The sequence below is a fragment of the Rhyacophila brunnea genome, unplaced genomic scaffold (assembly GCF_057557595.1).
Source record: "Rhyacophila brunnea isolate RB1 unplaced genomic scaffold, BYU_Rbru_1.0 scaffold_19, whole genome shotgun sequence".
Classification (NCBI taxonomy): Eukaryota; Metazoa; Arthropoda; class Insecta; order Trichoptera; family Rhyacophilidae; genus Rhyacophila; species Rhyacophila brunnea.
In genome coordinates, this window is record NW_028232848.1 from 18,763,970 (window position 1) to 18,781,852 (window position 17,883).

The 17,883-nt window shown below is 31.5% G+C and overlaps 1 protein-coding gene across 2 annotated transcripts in view; it reads left to right on the forward strand.

The window, feature by feature from the left end:
• nAChRalpha2 (nicotinic acetylcholine receptor alpha2) overlaps positions 1 to 17,883 on the forward strand; it is a 249,917-nt gene that overhangs the window by 197,649 nt on the left and 34,385 nt on the right. For both annotated transcript variants that reach the window (XM_085946224.1, XM_085946225.1), the window contains one exon: positions 16,303 to 16,483. In XM_085946224.1, the coding sequence (XP_085802350.1) occupies positions 16,303 to 16,483 (181 nt within the window). The remainder of the gene's footprint in view (positions 1 to 16,302; positions 16,484 to 17,883) is intronic.

Genomic DNA, 17,883 nt, shown 5'->3' on the forward strand with positions numbered 1-17,883 from the left:
TAATAACACAATTATTTGCATCTAACTTTGCCATTTGTGCTCCGATCGAGCTGAAATAAACGCCAATGTTTTTTAAATGTACACATTCTAGCGACATTTTTAATACAAATTGGTATTGCAGCATTAACTTCCACATTTCAAGGCCATGTACGTGGCGAATTTTTCCGCAAAAACCGTAAACTGTCCCCGGGGTGCAACGGATTAAATCTGGAATTCGAACCCCGACCACGCACTCCGGCTCGTCGGCCTCCGTCTATTTATATAAAGAAAAACCGAAGGACAGTACAAACATACAAACATCCAAATATATTCTTCAAATTATAATATAGATACGTCTTATATTCTTCTCTAGCACCATCGACGGGCCGGCCACCGAAGTTATTAAGCTACAAAATGAGCTGGTAAATGCTAGACTTTTCTCTTCTCGTATGTGCGTGAGGTACTGTAGTATTTTTTGATGTTAATACTATACAGAACTTCTCAGTTTTTTACGTTTGAAAACGTCAACAATAATTATTGTCACCCTGTGAGTCTACAACGCATAGAAAATACTTTTACGATATATCTGTGGTACAGTCATGATGCAGCGCCTGTCTCTAAATATCTGTGATAAGTTCACGTCTTTCGATGTGTTTGCTCCAAAAAATATTCTATTTTAATTTGTCAAACAACACTTAAAATCCAGTCACATATTGTAATATCTTTATTCTATCAAAATTTAATTATATAGATTTAACGTATTAATTCTCATATTTCATCTATAACATCTATACCTACATTCCAAACTTGTGTTAAGGCTATAACTCAGTTGAGGCATGGTCTAAAAAGAGTAAAAAGAGACTATGCGATGCGCGGATTGTGCAAATGACGCGAGCCGAACGAAATATAATTTGTCATAAAAATTCAACATTCGTCCATTTAATGTTCTGTTTATTGTTATATTAGTAACAATAATAACATATTCATTGACATATTGTTTTCTTTTTCAAGTAAATGGGTAACATTTTTTAGTCATCTTTACACGATTAAAGAATTAATACCCCCGTCGCCATCACGAAACAAATTGACGTATTCACAGCTCGACTTTCGCTCTCCAATTGCCAGCGATTCTAATATTTTGTCGCACCTATAGTTGAAAAATTATTTGCCGTTTGACGTGAAGTATGTTCTTAATTTTTTTTAACTGGTATTTTTTGGTAAAACAAGGTATTACATAAATAAAAAACACGTTAAGTGTCGGAATAAATAATGTCGTATGGGTTAGAATCCCGGGCTTGGTAAAAAACAACATATTGTTTTTCAATGTGTGTTTGGACATCGACTGTTTGAATTCTGATTTAAAAATTGATCTATAATTTACAAAAATATGCAATAAAATCACATCCGACTCGATCGATTTTTTTTTTACATTTTATCAACAACATACCTACTAATATTTACGCATTGGTTTATTATTTCATGGATCCCAGGTTCAAATTCTTGATCTGGAAAATACATATTTTTGTTTTTCAATTTGTGTTTGGAGTCTAAGTATGGACCTGATAGGTTGAGCAAGTGATCAATATAAATTTCTCGCACCACAAAAATCTCTTAATACAACATCCACCATGTGGAGACTCATAAAAATAATCTTCTTAGGATCGAACATGATTAAAAAAATATATTTCATTTTCATTTTTACTAGGTATTATTTCCACATATTTTATTTTCTGTAATACTGATTTTGCCTTTACGACATCTTCAATAAACATTAACTGACACAATATGCTTGTATTTATTTATCATTGTTGGCCAAGTGCGACATTAGCTGTCTGTTTCCTGTCTGTCTTTTGGGGAAAAGTTAGATGACTGGTGCATTTTTAGCTTAGTATAGATAACTTAATATTCTGCGTCCCGTTACGCATATTGCAGACACAGGGGCACGTCATTTCCCTCATTTCATCGCCACATCTAGCCGTCACAGCGTGATGCTATAAGAAGCACTTTTAATTATAAAAATAATTCCAAGATAAAAAGATTTTTTTAAATACAACATTTTCAAATTTTCTGTTGAATCATATTATAAACTTGACTTGCTAGCTTAAAAAAAAATTGTACTTGATACTATAATACAGAAATGTCATTTTGATTTCCATAGTAACGCAAGTATATATTACTAATTTAGATGCTAAAGATCTACCATCGTAAGTTGGCAGCCGGTCGAATTTGAAACTAAAATTGTTTATTGAGGATAAATTTGTTATAAATGCCATTTAATTTTACAACATGTTTCTCGAATTATGGATTGCATAATATTTGTACAGAAATCTACTACCAATAATAAATTATAAATTACTATTTTTTTGTTAGTTATGGTAAAATTCTCAATGTCATACTAGCGCCCTTGCTGAAACGCCAATTTATGATGGTAGATCTATAGAACCATTCGCTTAGCAACCAATAATGGTGTCGAAATAACTTTACATACAAAACAGAATTAACTGAGAATGAATTCAATTCTGCTTAAAGATGGCTAAAAAAATGCATTGGCATCGTGTTCTGATATATTCTAAAAGTTTCAAATGTCTAGCTAGTCGGGAAACTAGTTAAAAATCGATTGCAAGATTTGTACCGGACAAAAATCCACCGGACAAATAAAAATACGAGCTAAGAAAAACGTTGTAAAATACACTGTAATAAATATCACTTTGTTTCAATCATCTTTATATATATGCAACAAAAGAAAGAAACGTCTTTTAATGATAATTATTTGCAAAGAAAAATGGATTTCTTCCGGCTTATACTAGTTTTTCATTAAGTGTAAGTGTTGTTCGTTGACCGAGTTTATATTAGACTTTACTTTTAAAAGCAAAAAACTCTATCTTAACATAAAACATCCGCACAAATTTTAATTAACTTAATATCTTAATCGAGAAGGAAAACGGCACGAGTGCAGACGCTTTCAAGTAATGAATGGTCTGCCCTATGAAGTCGCGAATGAAGATTCATTCTAACTTCTTCAAAAGTCATTCTTTATGAAAGAGCGCCAACTATTAGGAGGACGTGTTTGAGAAGTGAAACCGCAAGATAAAGTCTCGTACACGGCCACTTTTCAAGTTATTTCATTAAAATGTGCAACGTTTAACTAACTTGGTATAAGATATTCACCGTAAACTAACAATATCATAATAGAAAAGATTCATTTTACTTGACGATAATTAATTAGTAATAATCTATCATATTAATACTATCATCCGAGGGTACTTGATGTGGATGTATGTATCGTCGGTCTCTATTAAAAAAGTCGGATCTGCAAAATGCTATTTTTCAGTATGAGCAATCAAAGATGTTTCATCAAATATCCTTTGTGACTTATTGCTTGCCATAATGAATAAAAATATGGGTTATAGAAACTTTTCTAAACGTTTATAAAAACATCCGTCTGTCCGGTGAACACAGCAGCAACTGTCAGATCCGACACATCTTGCTCACCCACGCCCAGCCAGCAATGTCGGTTGGTAAGAACCGACATTGTTATTCAGACACTCTCAGTAGATCCGTCATTTTTAACTTGAGTATCTTGAAATTTTTCAAACAAACAAAAAAAACTGTGATTGTGCTATAAATGTTTAAAGTGTCTAAATAACTTTTACGTAATAATCCGAAAATGACAAAATTTCAGATCCGACTTTTTTAATAGGGACCAACGGTATGTATATGTGTGTGTATGTACGTATCTATATTTATATTAAGGGGGGACATGCTCGTCGAAGGTCAAAATTGAGTTTTTATTGTATTTTCAAACCATGATCCTGGACACTCCTTAAACGTTGTAGATGATCTATTTATAGAATTTTGAAGCCTTATTATCCTTTATAGTTTTTTAAACATTTGATGACTGCATGAAGTATTTTTGTTACATAAAATAGTATTCTTTTAAACCTCTCGCTCTAATATTTTAGAATATAGTCATATTTCGGTACATAACTGTGCAGTGGTGTTAAGATTTTTTACATTTATTAATTTTTAAACGCATTTAATAAACCATTAGCATAATTTATTACGAGATAATTTTTGTAAAATATTCACGATAAAAAATTATATTGCTAATCTCTGTGATCCCAAATTTGACAAGAATTAGGCATTTTATTTTTCAAAAAATCGGCAAGATTAACACATTTGAAGATGATTTTAAAGACACTTATTATAAGCTATGTCTTTGACCATTCAAGTGTGATAAACATCTTATGAATAATGATTGCTTTATAATAATTATTGACCTAAGAATAAGGTAGTGTTTTTTTGAAATACGCCATTTCTTTTGTCATTCCCCAGTAGTTAAGCTACAACATACGGCCGTAGCCATAAAATGACAAACTATAATTAAAGTAGGAAGTAAAATTATGTTAACGTGCGTGTTTGAACATGTACCTTACCGATTTATTTTTTATTTTTTTTTAAACGGTACATGTTCAAACACGCGCGTCAATATCATTTTACTCCTTACTTCAATTATAGTTTGTCAATTTATGGCTACGGCCGTATGTTGTAGCTTAACCACTGGAGATGACAAAAGAAATGGCGTATTTCAAAAAAACACTACCTTATTCTTAGGTCAATAATTATTATAAAGCAATCATTATTCTTAAGATGTTTATCACACTTGAATGGTCAAAGACATAGCTTATAATAAGTATCTTTAGAATTATCTTCAAATGTGTTAATCTTGCCGATTTTTTGAATAATAAAATGCCTAATTCTTGTCAAATTTGGGATCACAGAGATTATTAAAATAATTTTTTATCGTGAATATTTTACAAAAATTATCTCGTAATAAATTATGCTAATGGCTTATTAAATGCGTTTAAAAATTAATAAATGTAAAAAATCTTAACACCACTGCACAGTTATGTACTGAAATATGACTATATTCTAAAACATTAGAGCGAGAGGTTTAAAAGAATACTATTTTATGTAACAAAAATACTTCATGCAGTCATCAAATGTTTAAAATAACTATAAAGGATAATAAGGCTTCAAAATTATATAAATAGATTATCTACAACGTTTAAGGAGTGTCCAGGATCATGGTTTGAAAATACAATAAAAACTCAATTTTGACCTTCGACGAGCATGTCCCCCCTTAATACCGAGGGAAGACGATGAACTCACGTGTGATGATCCTGTTCAGGTCATGGTATTTTGGTGGATTGAGGAGACATCTCACTTAAGGGAATAACCCCTCATTTACTCATTTTTGTAACAGGTACAGACATATATATTGATAACACGGATTTTTAATTGAAAGCCCGCGCAGAGCTGGATTTATTTACACTAAAACGTATGAATAAATGTATGAATATTATTGATATATCTCATTAGTTAAATTCCCAATACGTTTTCATTGTTCCCAGTATTGACGATTTATACGCTTATCGAGTGTATTATTAGTGATAAGGTTTACAAACACTTTATTTTTTATTGTGATCCTTGACTTTATAGGTACCTAGGTGATAAAGTTTTTACCTACTATATTGTATTGATTTGTTAAATAAGTTAGAGTTCATAGTATTCGTTGTCAGTGTATATTTGCCTTATGGTGTGTGTGTACACAGTACCCGAAGATACCGAAAGGCGAAACCCGGGTCGCAAAAAACGATTCAAATGGATTTGTACAAAATTAAATCTATCAATAATAATCTACTAAATTCAATATACTATATATAAATTAACACGTTGTTGATGAATGTGATGAATAATAATTAAAAATATAATAATTATGTATTAATTTTTCACTAGTATGGTTACTACTACTTGACCCTGCTACGCCTCTGTAGCATTGGACAATCACAAGGTCTAGCCACGTCGCCAGCCATGTGAGACCTGCACCGCGTAGATTGCTTGTGTAGCACTGCAGATTGAATTAGAGTCGGCCATAGCGACGAAATCTATATGGTCAGCATTATTATAAAGACGTCATAAATAAAATTGGCTTCAGCGCCTAGCACCGTCTTTGAATCTCGTTAGTAATTAATTAGGTACCTACCAAGACTTAATTACAAAACCGGTCGCTTTCGGTTGAGGAAAACTGTGATACCGCAAAAGTACGTACGTAAAAAATAGATGAATCATATTCAGTGCAGTAGTTTAAGAAGTAATGCATTTAACTGGACAGTGAAATGGTGTATTTTTCGACTCTCACATTAGCTTATTTTTTTTGATGTGTTTTCTAATGTAATTCAAAACATGTAGGTATTTTCGAATTCATCATTCTTAAATCTTGTGTCTATTCAATAATGAACAATAATAGCAATATCATAATTAGTTTCTCCCTTAAATTGTGACTTGGCTAGTTAATGTATGTAGCTAAATTAAGTTAGGTAAGTATGCATATTTTTAAAAACCTAGAAGTAAATCTAAATAAAATAAAGATTATACTGAATGGATATTTTAACATGTCTATTATTTTTACCTTCAAGGTTTTCAGATAGCGTAGTTATCAGCAATTAATTACTGGCATTATTCAAAGATTTCATTTCTCTACCAAGTATTTTTTCTATGATTTTTATAATATCTAATATATAAAAATCAATATTTGTTTGTTTGTTTGTTCGTATTTTATGCGCTGCCATACCGTTCATCCGATTGCGATAAAACTTTGTGAACTTATTGCTTGCACTTTTGCAAAGAGTATAAGCTATATCTTATATATAAAAATGAATGTCTGCCTGTCTGTTTGTCTGTATGTCTGTCTTTCTGCCTGTCTGTCCCGTATGCGTTCCTATACCATTCATCCGATTGCGATGAAATTTTGGTAAGTGGTTGTATGCACACCTGCAAAGGTTTCTAAATTAGAAAAATCATCATCTTCTTCTTCTTCTTTATTCTATTTTCTTTTATTCGTATGGTTCCTATACCATTCATCCGATTGACACAAAACTTTCGTCAGTTGTTGTACGCACACCCGCAAATGTTTCTTAATTTGAAAAACCATCTTTTTCTTCTTCTTCTTCATTATATCTTCTTTTATTCGTATGGTCCCTATACCATTCATCCGATTGCGATGAAACTTTCGTCAGTGGTTGTGCCAACATCCGCGAAGGTTCTTGAATTGGTACAACTATCTTCTGCTTCTTCTTTTATGCTATCTTCTTCTATTCGTATGCAGTCCTATACCATTCATCCGATTGCAATGAAATTTTGATCAAGTGATGTGCTCACGCCCACAAAAGTATCTGAATACAACAATTTTCTTCTTCTTTTTCTTCTATTCTATCTTCTTCTATTCGTATGCGTTCTTATACTATTCTATTACTATATTAATTAATAAAATAAACTATATTAACTAATTAAATTTTGACCAGTTGTTGTGCGCACGCCCGCAAAGGTTTCTAAGTTAGTACAACCATCTTCTTCCTCTTCTATTCGTATGTGTTCCTATACCATTCATCCGATTGCAATAAAACTTTCGTCAGTAATTGTGCCAACACCCGTGAAGGTTTCTGAATTGATACAACCGTTTTCTTCTTCTTTTTCTTCTATTATATCTTCTTCTATTTGTATGCATTCTTATACCATTCATCCGATTGCAATGAAATTTTGACTAGTTGTGTGCATGCCCGCGAAGGTTTCTAAATTAGTACAACCATCTTTTTCTTCTTCTATTCATATGCATTCCTATACCATTCATCCGATTTTAATGAAACTTTGGTAAGTTGTCGTGCGTATACCCACAAAGATTTCTGAATTAGAAGATCATCTTCTTCTTCTATTCGTATGCGTTTCTTTACCATTCATCCGATTGCGATGAAGCTTTTGTCAGTTGTTGTGGGCACACCTGCAAAGGTTTCTAAATTGATACAACCGTTTTCTTCTTCTTTTTCTTCTTTTCTATCTTCTTCTATTTGTATGCATTCTTATACCATTCATCCGATTGCAATGAAATTTTGACCAGTTGTGTGCACGCCTGCGAAGGTTTCTAAATTAGTACAACCATATGTTTCTTCTTCTATTCGTATGCATTCCTATACCGTTCATCCAATTGCAATGAAACTTTGGTAAGTTGTCGTGCGTATACCCACAAAGATTTCTGAATTAGAAGATCATCTTCTTCTTCTATTCGTATGCGTTCCTGTACCATTCATCCGATTGCGATGAAGCTTTTGTCAGTTGTTGTGGGCACACCTGCGACGGTTTCTAAATTAGTATTATATAAAATACAAAGTTTGTTGTTTGTTCCATCCAATTTTGATTTTTTTTACTACATATTAATAACATTAATAACGTTTGCATATTTTGGATTCGATTTTAATTTAGTGTCTTTTGTTTGACCTTTACTCCTATTAGAATTATTTTCATATTGCCATATTGTATTACACAGATATTTTAATATTAAAAAAATAATTACCCCTTATTATTTTTTTAAATATCTAAGATAAATATAACCACGAAGCGACCCTGTGTGAAGCCGGGTACTTCAGCTAGTATATTATAAAATTATTATATTCTTAAATTTTGTGTATATTAAATATGTAATTAAAAATACCATAATTTCAAATAAGCTAAATAAAATCTTCTCGTATAGAGATGGAGCCTATATTTTATAAAAGTAAGGCAAAAAGAATATTATATAATATACGTTTTTCATATTACTGAGTTTGTAAGATTCTTGCATATAAAAACGCCAATTAACTGATTTTGATAGTAAACACAACAGCAGGCTGCATTTTAATAATAATATGTACATAATATCTATAAGTGCTTAATTAAATTGTATCGTTTGATATTAAATATACAGTTAAATTATATTACAAATTTAGAAAAATCGGTGTATAGAGAATTATTCGCAAAACGTCTATTCCCAAATCAAATGTTCCATTCATTCTGAAATCGTTTGAAAAGTCGATTTGGATAAAGGTGAAAGTTTTCTATTTTTCCGTTCAAGTTCGAAATTGAACAGTGAATAGATTTTATCGGACAGCTGAAAGAAATGGTTTCCCGGAAAATGGAAACCAACCGGAGGATACAAGGAGGATTTTTAATGTATTTAACGTCCCGACTACTCAAAGGGCATTAGAATGTATTTCATGGGTGAAATGTTTCCGAATAAAATTCTATCTGTCTTAAAAATAAACTTAAGTAAAAATAAAGAAAAACCTCTGTAGAATGATTCGAATTTGAAATAAACAAGATCAAAAGTGATTCCGTAAAAACAAATATTTACGAATGCGTAGGCTTGCATACAGTTTGCAAATTTATTATGATACGAAAATGAATCCAACAATCAATTCTAAAAGTCAAGTCAAAAGCCCTAGTATACACATTGTAATATACTAAACGTATCACGTAATATTTTGACAAGAGGTTTGGCTTTTTCCTGAACTGTGCATTTGAGTTGATTAGTTTATTTATTAAAGCCATATTGTATAACCTTCACAATATCTGAAACATTTATTATGTTCATAAGTACAATATACCTAAAATTTAAAGAGATTCTGACACGATTCATAAATCAAAATTATTACTTCCGTGTGAAAGATGGTCGCCATTATAAGCGGAATATTCACAAATACCTCAAATGCATAGTTGTATTGCAACTTGCTTCTTGGTGACCAATAATCACTATAAGACGCCAAACGATTATTCAAAATTTGTGACCCAGCTCAAATATTATTTGGAATATATTTTAAGGGGAATCCGAGAAAACAACAACACAAAAAATGTTTCAAAACTATTGGTTGATAGACCTAGCTTATAATGCATATATTCTTTAAATTCTGACATATAACTTTAATTATATAGGTACAGTGGCAACGGGCTGGACATGTCGCTCGGTGAGTGGATAACCGCTGGGCGAATTCCGTCATATTATAGTGATGTCCAAAGAGCACTAAACTACAAAAAGACGACTTAAACCCCTGTAGTTGTTTATAATAAAATTTATTTTTAAGTTATAATGCACAGCTACTATTGTTTTTTTGGATAGGCACATATTAAAATATAGGATTTATTTTTTATGTTGAACTTTTACTGGTGATTACAGACTATCATATTATTACGATACTTCGTCTAGTTGTATTGACTCTTCAATGACGTAGATTTGTATTATTGACGGAGACAAAAATTTATATTTATTTTCTGCCGATAGATTAAACTATAAAACCGCGTATCTACTATGTTCGCGAACCAGTAGCGTTCTGCAATCCTGTAACCGCTCAAAATGAGACTTGCTTTACGAACATGGTTGCTCCGCGGGAGTTGCACAAGCACGTTCTGGTTTCATATTCATTCATTATTTGGTAGAAGATTATAGAAGGTTTCCTCGTTTTTGGCGAGCCGTTTCTACAAAAACAGGGAGAACGACATTCTACAATTGCACCTAAAATCTCAAGAATTATGTGGGCATTATAGAAAATTTATACGATTGTCTTCGTTAAAATTGAATTTGAACATTTACTTAGTGTGGTAGCATCAATAATCCGAATAAAAGATACTAAATTCCTAAAATCTATTTTGGCTCAAGATTTTCAGCCACCAGTGATAGTTTTACCTTTCTGAAATAGTTGTTTAAAATTTCGAAGCAAGCAAATTTGTTCTATTGAAAGATAATATACAGCTGTGTAATAGCATCTTGAGGTTTCCATAATATCGGATTGTTTCGATATAGTTCGATGTGAGCTAAACTTCTTTCTTCCGACCACTCCATTACGAATTGTTACAATGAACACAACATACACACTACATGTCGTGGTTCCCTGGCGTCTACGAACGCACTCCACTCGCCTTTGTGTACACGAAAAAACCGACAGCGTTCGGAACGCACTTTGTGGTTCGCAAACTGTACATGCTCGGAGCACGGGAACGTATCCACTAAAGATCTACCATCGTAAGTTGGCAGCCGGTCGAATTTGAAACTAAAATTGTTTATCGAGGATAAATTTGTTATAAATGCCATTTAATTTTACAACATGTTTCTCGAATTATGGATTGCATAATATTTGTACAGAAATCTACTACCAATAATAAATTATAAATTACTATTTTTTTGTTAGTTATGGTAAAATTCTCAATGTCATACTAGCGCCCTCGCTGAAACGCCAATTTATGATGGTAGATCTATAGGAACGATCGCGGAGCGCTATTAATTGGTTCGTGGTTAACGCGTACGGTTCGTCAATGTACATGGCAGCAAATAACTAGTGACCTAGAAGAGTGTAAGGAGTTATAGGAGGCCTTTACCCAGCAGAGGATTGACCCCAGCTGATGATGATGACAAATAAATAGTAATAAACTGTAAACTTTGCCAGTTAACTACTATTTCCTAATGTATATATAATTACTATACATAAAGGCTGAAAATCATGAATGGCGAAACTCGGATTGCTATGGATTAGTAGCAAATACTAAATTCAATTTTCACCATATACGAGTACCTTTTAATTTTCTCAGTCGTAAAGGTTGCTATCGAATAATATATTTTATCTATTGTGTATTCTGTTGACATATTTTCTTTTGTATAAATGTCTAAATTCCAAAAATAAATAGGTATAGGTACTGGTATATAATGATAAAACCAAACAACCCTTTATTCAAATAGAGGGCGCAAGCTATAAATTAAGTCGAGAAATATTCCCTAATAGGCACTTGAGATAAAGTTAGTTAAACCACATATCAACCTTTAAAATATATTGTTAAGACCAGAATCTAAGCAACGAGTCTATTAAGTGTAGCCGCAATCTCCGTAAGGGTAAGCTATGTTAGTCGTTTGTTACTGTCCGAGCTTTCTTTATAAGCTTTCAGTATGACCGTAAAGTTTAAGTAATTGACCGTTGTGTGCTTTCCAGTTTTATTTTGTAACAATACCATGCTTCTATCTAAGTTTGCTTAAGTCTACAACCATTAAAACTTTATAGCTTCATAAAAATATATTAATTATAAACTTACACTTGCTATGTATAATAATATACATTATTATTATATTCCATAGTTTATCGTGAATAGTGACTTTCTACTGAAAGCTTTGTGTAACATTTCTAATCCTAATACTAAAGGAATTTCGACTTTCTCATAATAATCAATTTTCTCTGAATACAATACTTTTGAATCGGTTTATTATGTTAAATACTTTAGTTTACATTACTTCAAAAAATTCATCTAAAAACAAAATAATTTTCTTTATTATGTTCATCTCCTTGAGTCGTAGATTATAGAAGATCGTATAACATTATTATCGCGTTTTTTATGTACGTAAGAACCCTATCTAAAGATATGCTAAATTAATCTTTACTAATAACAAAATTGGGCTCTGTAAAAATAAAATTATGTCTGTATGTTTGGTTATACCTGAAAATTTTAAATAAAATTTGCTGAGTTTTATATTACATTATTGGTACCTATTTTGATGACATGATTTGAGTTATCCCATTAATTTATATGTAGCCGCAGTTTGTGCACGGCCGCCTTCCATGACGCTATAAACGTATCAGAATGATAAGATTTTAGTGCTTCCTTGTCACACTTCCTTGTCCCGAAACGGTGCTGGACGGAACTGATGTTACTACTTTGCACCTCGATAGACGTATGTATGTGTATGTCTCAATTTTCAACATTTTTTAAAGAATTTTCTTAAAAATAATATTCCGCCAACAATATGAGATAAGGCAAGCAAATAAAATAATATTAAGACAATCAGTAAAGGTAATATTTATTTTTTGCGTCTCCTTTTTCTTTCCATATTACATAATATTATGTTCGAACTTGTTTTCAATCACTACTAACTGAAGACTTACGTAAATTATTATGTAGGTGTGAATTGTTCTGATTGTGTTTTGTGATATTGAAATATTACAATTAAAATCGTCCACCATATTGGTATTATATGGGCTTTCAATTACAATAGATTAACCTCTAAATTATATTTAGAATCATAAAATACATGTCTAAACAGAAAATCAATCAAATCCGATGGATAATCATAGGACAATAATTTTGACCGTTATCCGCTTTATTATCATAAACCTTTTCCTGCATTATTATGACTTGGAGTAAATCATATTTCTTATTTCAGTAAATATGGCTAAAGTAAGCAATTTTCTACACTTGATTGTAGCTATTGTTACAATTATGATATTATAGCCTAACTAAATAATTGGTTGACCTAAATAGACAAAATTTTATTTCATTTATTCAAAATTTCCGCTCTTTCGGGATATAATTTCAAAATATGCCAACAGAGGCCGCCCGGTCACTAGATTGTTAGTACAAAGTAGCTACTTGCAAGAAGGAATTTTGTAAAACGGTAGTTGGCAAAGGCCGGGAGAGCGAGAACGCCGTGACAGAAACTCATTTTCAAACAACATGTAATCGAATAATATTTATAACCGTATGTAATATAAATTATACCTTATACTGCTTATACCCTAATGTAACTTACTTGGCTTGAAGAATAAAACTGTCTCCACGTGCTAAATGCAGTGTTTTAATACATGGAATCCATTAGTTTACACCACCTAACTTATTGTCTCATTGTCAAAATGTTATATACAAGCAATAAGTAACTTTAATATTATTCACTTCTATATTTACCGTAGGTAGGTATGCATAATAGATTTAGGTGTGGAAAGACGATTCCTAAGTCGCTAAAAATGATTCCATTTATTCATGAAATGTAATAAATTCATTAAAGTACCTTCAGTAAAAGTTAATATACTAAATATTTTGTTTTACCTTTTTTCACGAGATATATAATATACATATAACTGGTGTGATTTAATAAGAGAAGTAGAAGACAATTTATCTAGCACTGCAGTGTTGAACACCGTTTTATACTTGCAAAACACCACCATGTTTAAATTGTATGCTCTGCGGAATGCGTACACAGGAATTTCCTATCTTTTAGACTGAGGTAATGGATTATCCCGACGTTGCGTTGGTGCACCAAGAAATTGTCTTCTCGTGAAACAAACTGTAGTTTGCGCTAATGCAACTGCACCAGAGCGAAAGCTGAAACAGCGACACTGCGTTTTACAGCTTTTAGAGAGCTTTCAATTTTCATACTTGACTTTATGCAACGGAGCTTAATCTTTAAACTCATATAACTGGTTTTACGAGAATTTATATAAGTATTTTATGTAATACGTATGAATTTCATGGTTGTAGATTTCTACATGAAATTATTTTATTATTTGAATAGAAGGAATATAAGATATTTTTAATGATTTCTTAATAGTGTCATATAAACTTTCAAAGATTTATTTTAAAATTGTATTACCTTTATTATCATTCTACAACTTTCGTCGCCTTAAGTAGATTTCTCCACTCTACTCATTCCTCCATTTTCCTTTTCCAATAAATCACTGCGAGCACTCGTAAGGCCACCAACATTCTGGTAATACTCCGTTTTTCTTCTGGAGTATTGAACATGAAGCACTTCATCGGTACTTGATCATATATAATAATATATATGTACATATTACATTATTGATCCATCGCAGGAGTTGGGTTTCGATATATGATATTATGAAATGAGCTTTAGCATTCATGATTATGTCAATCGCGTAGTCAAAGCGGAAGGCCAAAGGTCCTTAGTCCACGCCCAAATATATTATATACCTAGATATCAGTAACTATAGAGTTGAAAAAATGATTCTCACTGAAAAAATCCCATATTCACATTAGCTGTTATATTCCATGAACATGATGTTTAAAATATCATTATTATTTTCATAATAACCGCACAATATTATGATTTAAATTTTATAACTTGACTTCTCATCCTTCAATCACTGAAACTACAGTAATACCCAGAAATTTCGCGATAGGTGAGTCCTACGAAAATCACTAAGTCGAATTCGCTGAAGTCGGGGTACAAATTTGCATATAAATACATATACCGTGTCTCCTTCTTCCTTCTTTACTTGACGTTTCGGGCTCGTTGCAGATGCTATTATCAAGAGATGATATGTTTTATGATGAAAATGTAGTGTAGGTAGGTGTATTAATGTAAACTTTAGTCTAAATATGTCAAAAGGAATCCGATTAACTAAGAGCAAATGTTGCTCAGAGAAATCTGTCAATCGTTACGACCAGAGACACCGGCTCGAATATTGGATTTTGCTGATAGTGCATATGATAGAAGCCATGACGTTTTTAACCGTAATCCATCATTCCTGTTAATATTTTCAGGGTTTCTATGGATTTCAGTGGCCTCCTTTACCAATAGTGCGAAATACCCTTTATTCCGACCCAATATCTTGGTTTTAAGCCTTTCAAAATTTTTAATTGCCTTGATTTAAAGCCTTTTTAATTGAGCTGACACCTTCTGTCAATTTTTAATGGGAATGACACTAAAGGTCGGATATAGAACCGCGTAACTCCGAATTCGCGTAAGTCTGGGTAGCGTAAGTTGGGGTGTTACTGTAAATATAAAGAAATATCAATATATTTTAATGAAAATTAGTAATGTAGAACTAACTTGTCATTGGTAATGCATATACAACCAAACAGCTTCAGATATTGATATATTCCACATGCGGTCTACTTAGTTCCTTTATAAATTTTAATTTTACTCGTTATACGATTTTTTCTATTTTTTAACTGGATGATCAATCAACGAGGAAGTTTATTAACGTTTAATATGAAATGAATGTTAGTCACTTTGCTCAACTTATTATGTCAATTCTCAGGGTGCCCAAATACACATTCAATAAACTATTCCCTATTCATTTCTATTTTATTTCATCCCAAAACATTTTCTATTCCCCTATTTTTTAATGTCATTTTGTGAACGTCTTGAATTTGTCATTTGTAAAGTTTTATATATGATACAAATAGATAAAATGGAATTTGGATAAAGGGTCAATTAAAAATGAGACCTCATTTACAGAATATAGAATTCAGATATGTAGACGAAGAACTGAGGACGTAAAAAATTGGAATAAGTACGATGAAGCTTGTATCCAGTAGTGTATTTTCCCAGTTCACGACGATTATATCAAATAACTACATAATATATGAAATATTAATATCCACACACGCTTATATGTAATGAACAAAATTACATTTCTTCTGAGCTTCCGGGCGAAGTAGAAAATGATAATAACCCATCATTTCCTATTATTCGTAACGTTTCCGGTACTACAATATCAAATAAAATAGCCCTAATTCTTACAGCAAATATAATAAAACCAAACGTGAAATAAATAATTTATCGATAACTATAAGAAACTTTATACATAATATATGTGTTGCTCAACACAGTAGCTAGGTGATAAAAAATATTAGAATAACAGTTTTGTTAATAAAATATTTGTATTTCTATTCCAGTGCTGATGGTGAATACGTCGTTACCACAATGACCAAAGCAGTCCTTCATCATTCCGGAAAAGTAATGTGGACCCCTCCAGCCATTTTTAAGTCTTCGTGTGAGATAGATGTCCGCTACTTCCCGTTCGATCAGCAGACCTGCTTCTTGAAGTTTGGATCTTGGACCTATGATGGAGATCAGGTATGAAAGTTTGCACTTAAACATAACATAAGAGCTAATAATATCAACAAACTTATTGATATTATTTTTTTAATTTAGTTATTATTATTTCATTTATAATAATATAATTATGAAAATTAGTATGAAGGGATGCAAATAAAACGTATCTTAACATATTATTAGTGAAGTGCTTGTTATTTTTGAAACTTATTCTTACTAATAATAAGTGAAATTATTTCATAACTACCCGAATGCAATAGTGAGACATTTATCTAAAATATTAGTATCAAAATAATTTAACGTTAATGTTTATTTACACGACCGAGATTGCCATGCGGTAACGTGTCGACTTGTAGCATCGCTGGTTCCGGTTTCGAATCCCGGGTCTGGCAAATTCAGATACAGTTTTATCGATATGCGTTTGGCTCTAGAGCAGGTGGCTAATATAAAATTCTTGTAATAACAAAATAATCTATCAAACAACCTACAGTATCTATATGCTCATATTATAATCATCTTACAACCGAACACGATATTATAATGTAATGATGTGTTTATGATAATTTATTCAATAAAAAAATAAACAAATATTTATTCTGATGGTTTTGAAACAAAGTTAGTTTTCAATGAGGAACGGTCGACTATAATATTTCAAAAATGGGTTTATAGCCCAAAACAGCTATTAGAGTTGCCATTACATAACTTTGCACTCTGGCTCTAGGATGACAAATATAGTTTTATATTCTAAAAGTATTATTTTTAAAAGTGTACTTTTATTTATTACATATTAATATCATTTGATCTAATTTTATGCGAAGTAATCAGGCAAAGAAACGTATCAGTATAGTAAAAAGTGCAAAGTTATAAAACGTATACCTACTTTCACTCAATAACTCAATTAAATAGAATTAACCAAAATAACTCTGTTTCAAAACCTTTATAATAGAGTTCTACCACGTAAAACCCAATTCAATTAATAAGACGTCATTTTTGTAAAATTGTAGGTAAGTATATTATTTGCATTCACTATAATCTATATTATGAAAGTTTATTGCGAAAATCGGTACTATACTCCCTTCTTCCTAATTCCAGATTAATACTATTATTCAGGAAGGGATGAAATGGCAACCTTAATATATAATATCTGATAAAAAGAGGATCCAAAAAAGAAGATTTATTTATTATACTTTTAATGAAAACGTATAAAATAAAATGAAATGGAATTCTGATATTTTCACAAATAAATGACACTGAAAACTAGTTTAATATTTTATTTAGCAAATATCTCAAGAACATTTCAAAAACTTCACCAATAAACATGTTCGTTATTGCAACACTTCACGTTTATTTACAAGCCCAACATAATCATAAAACGAATTCATATATTCTTATCAAAGTACGCCAGTAAAATAGACACGGCA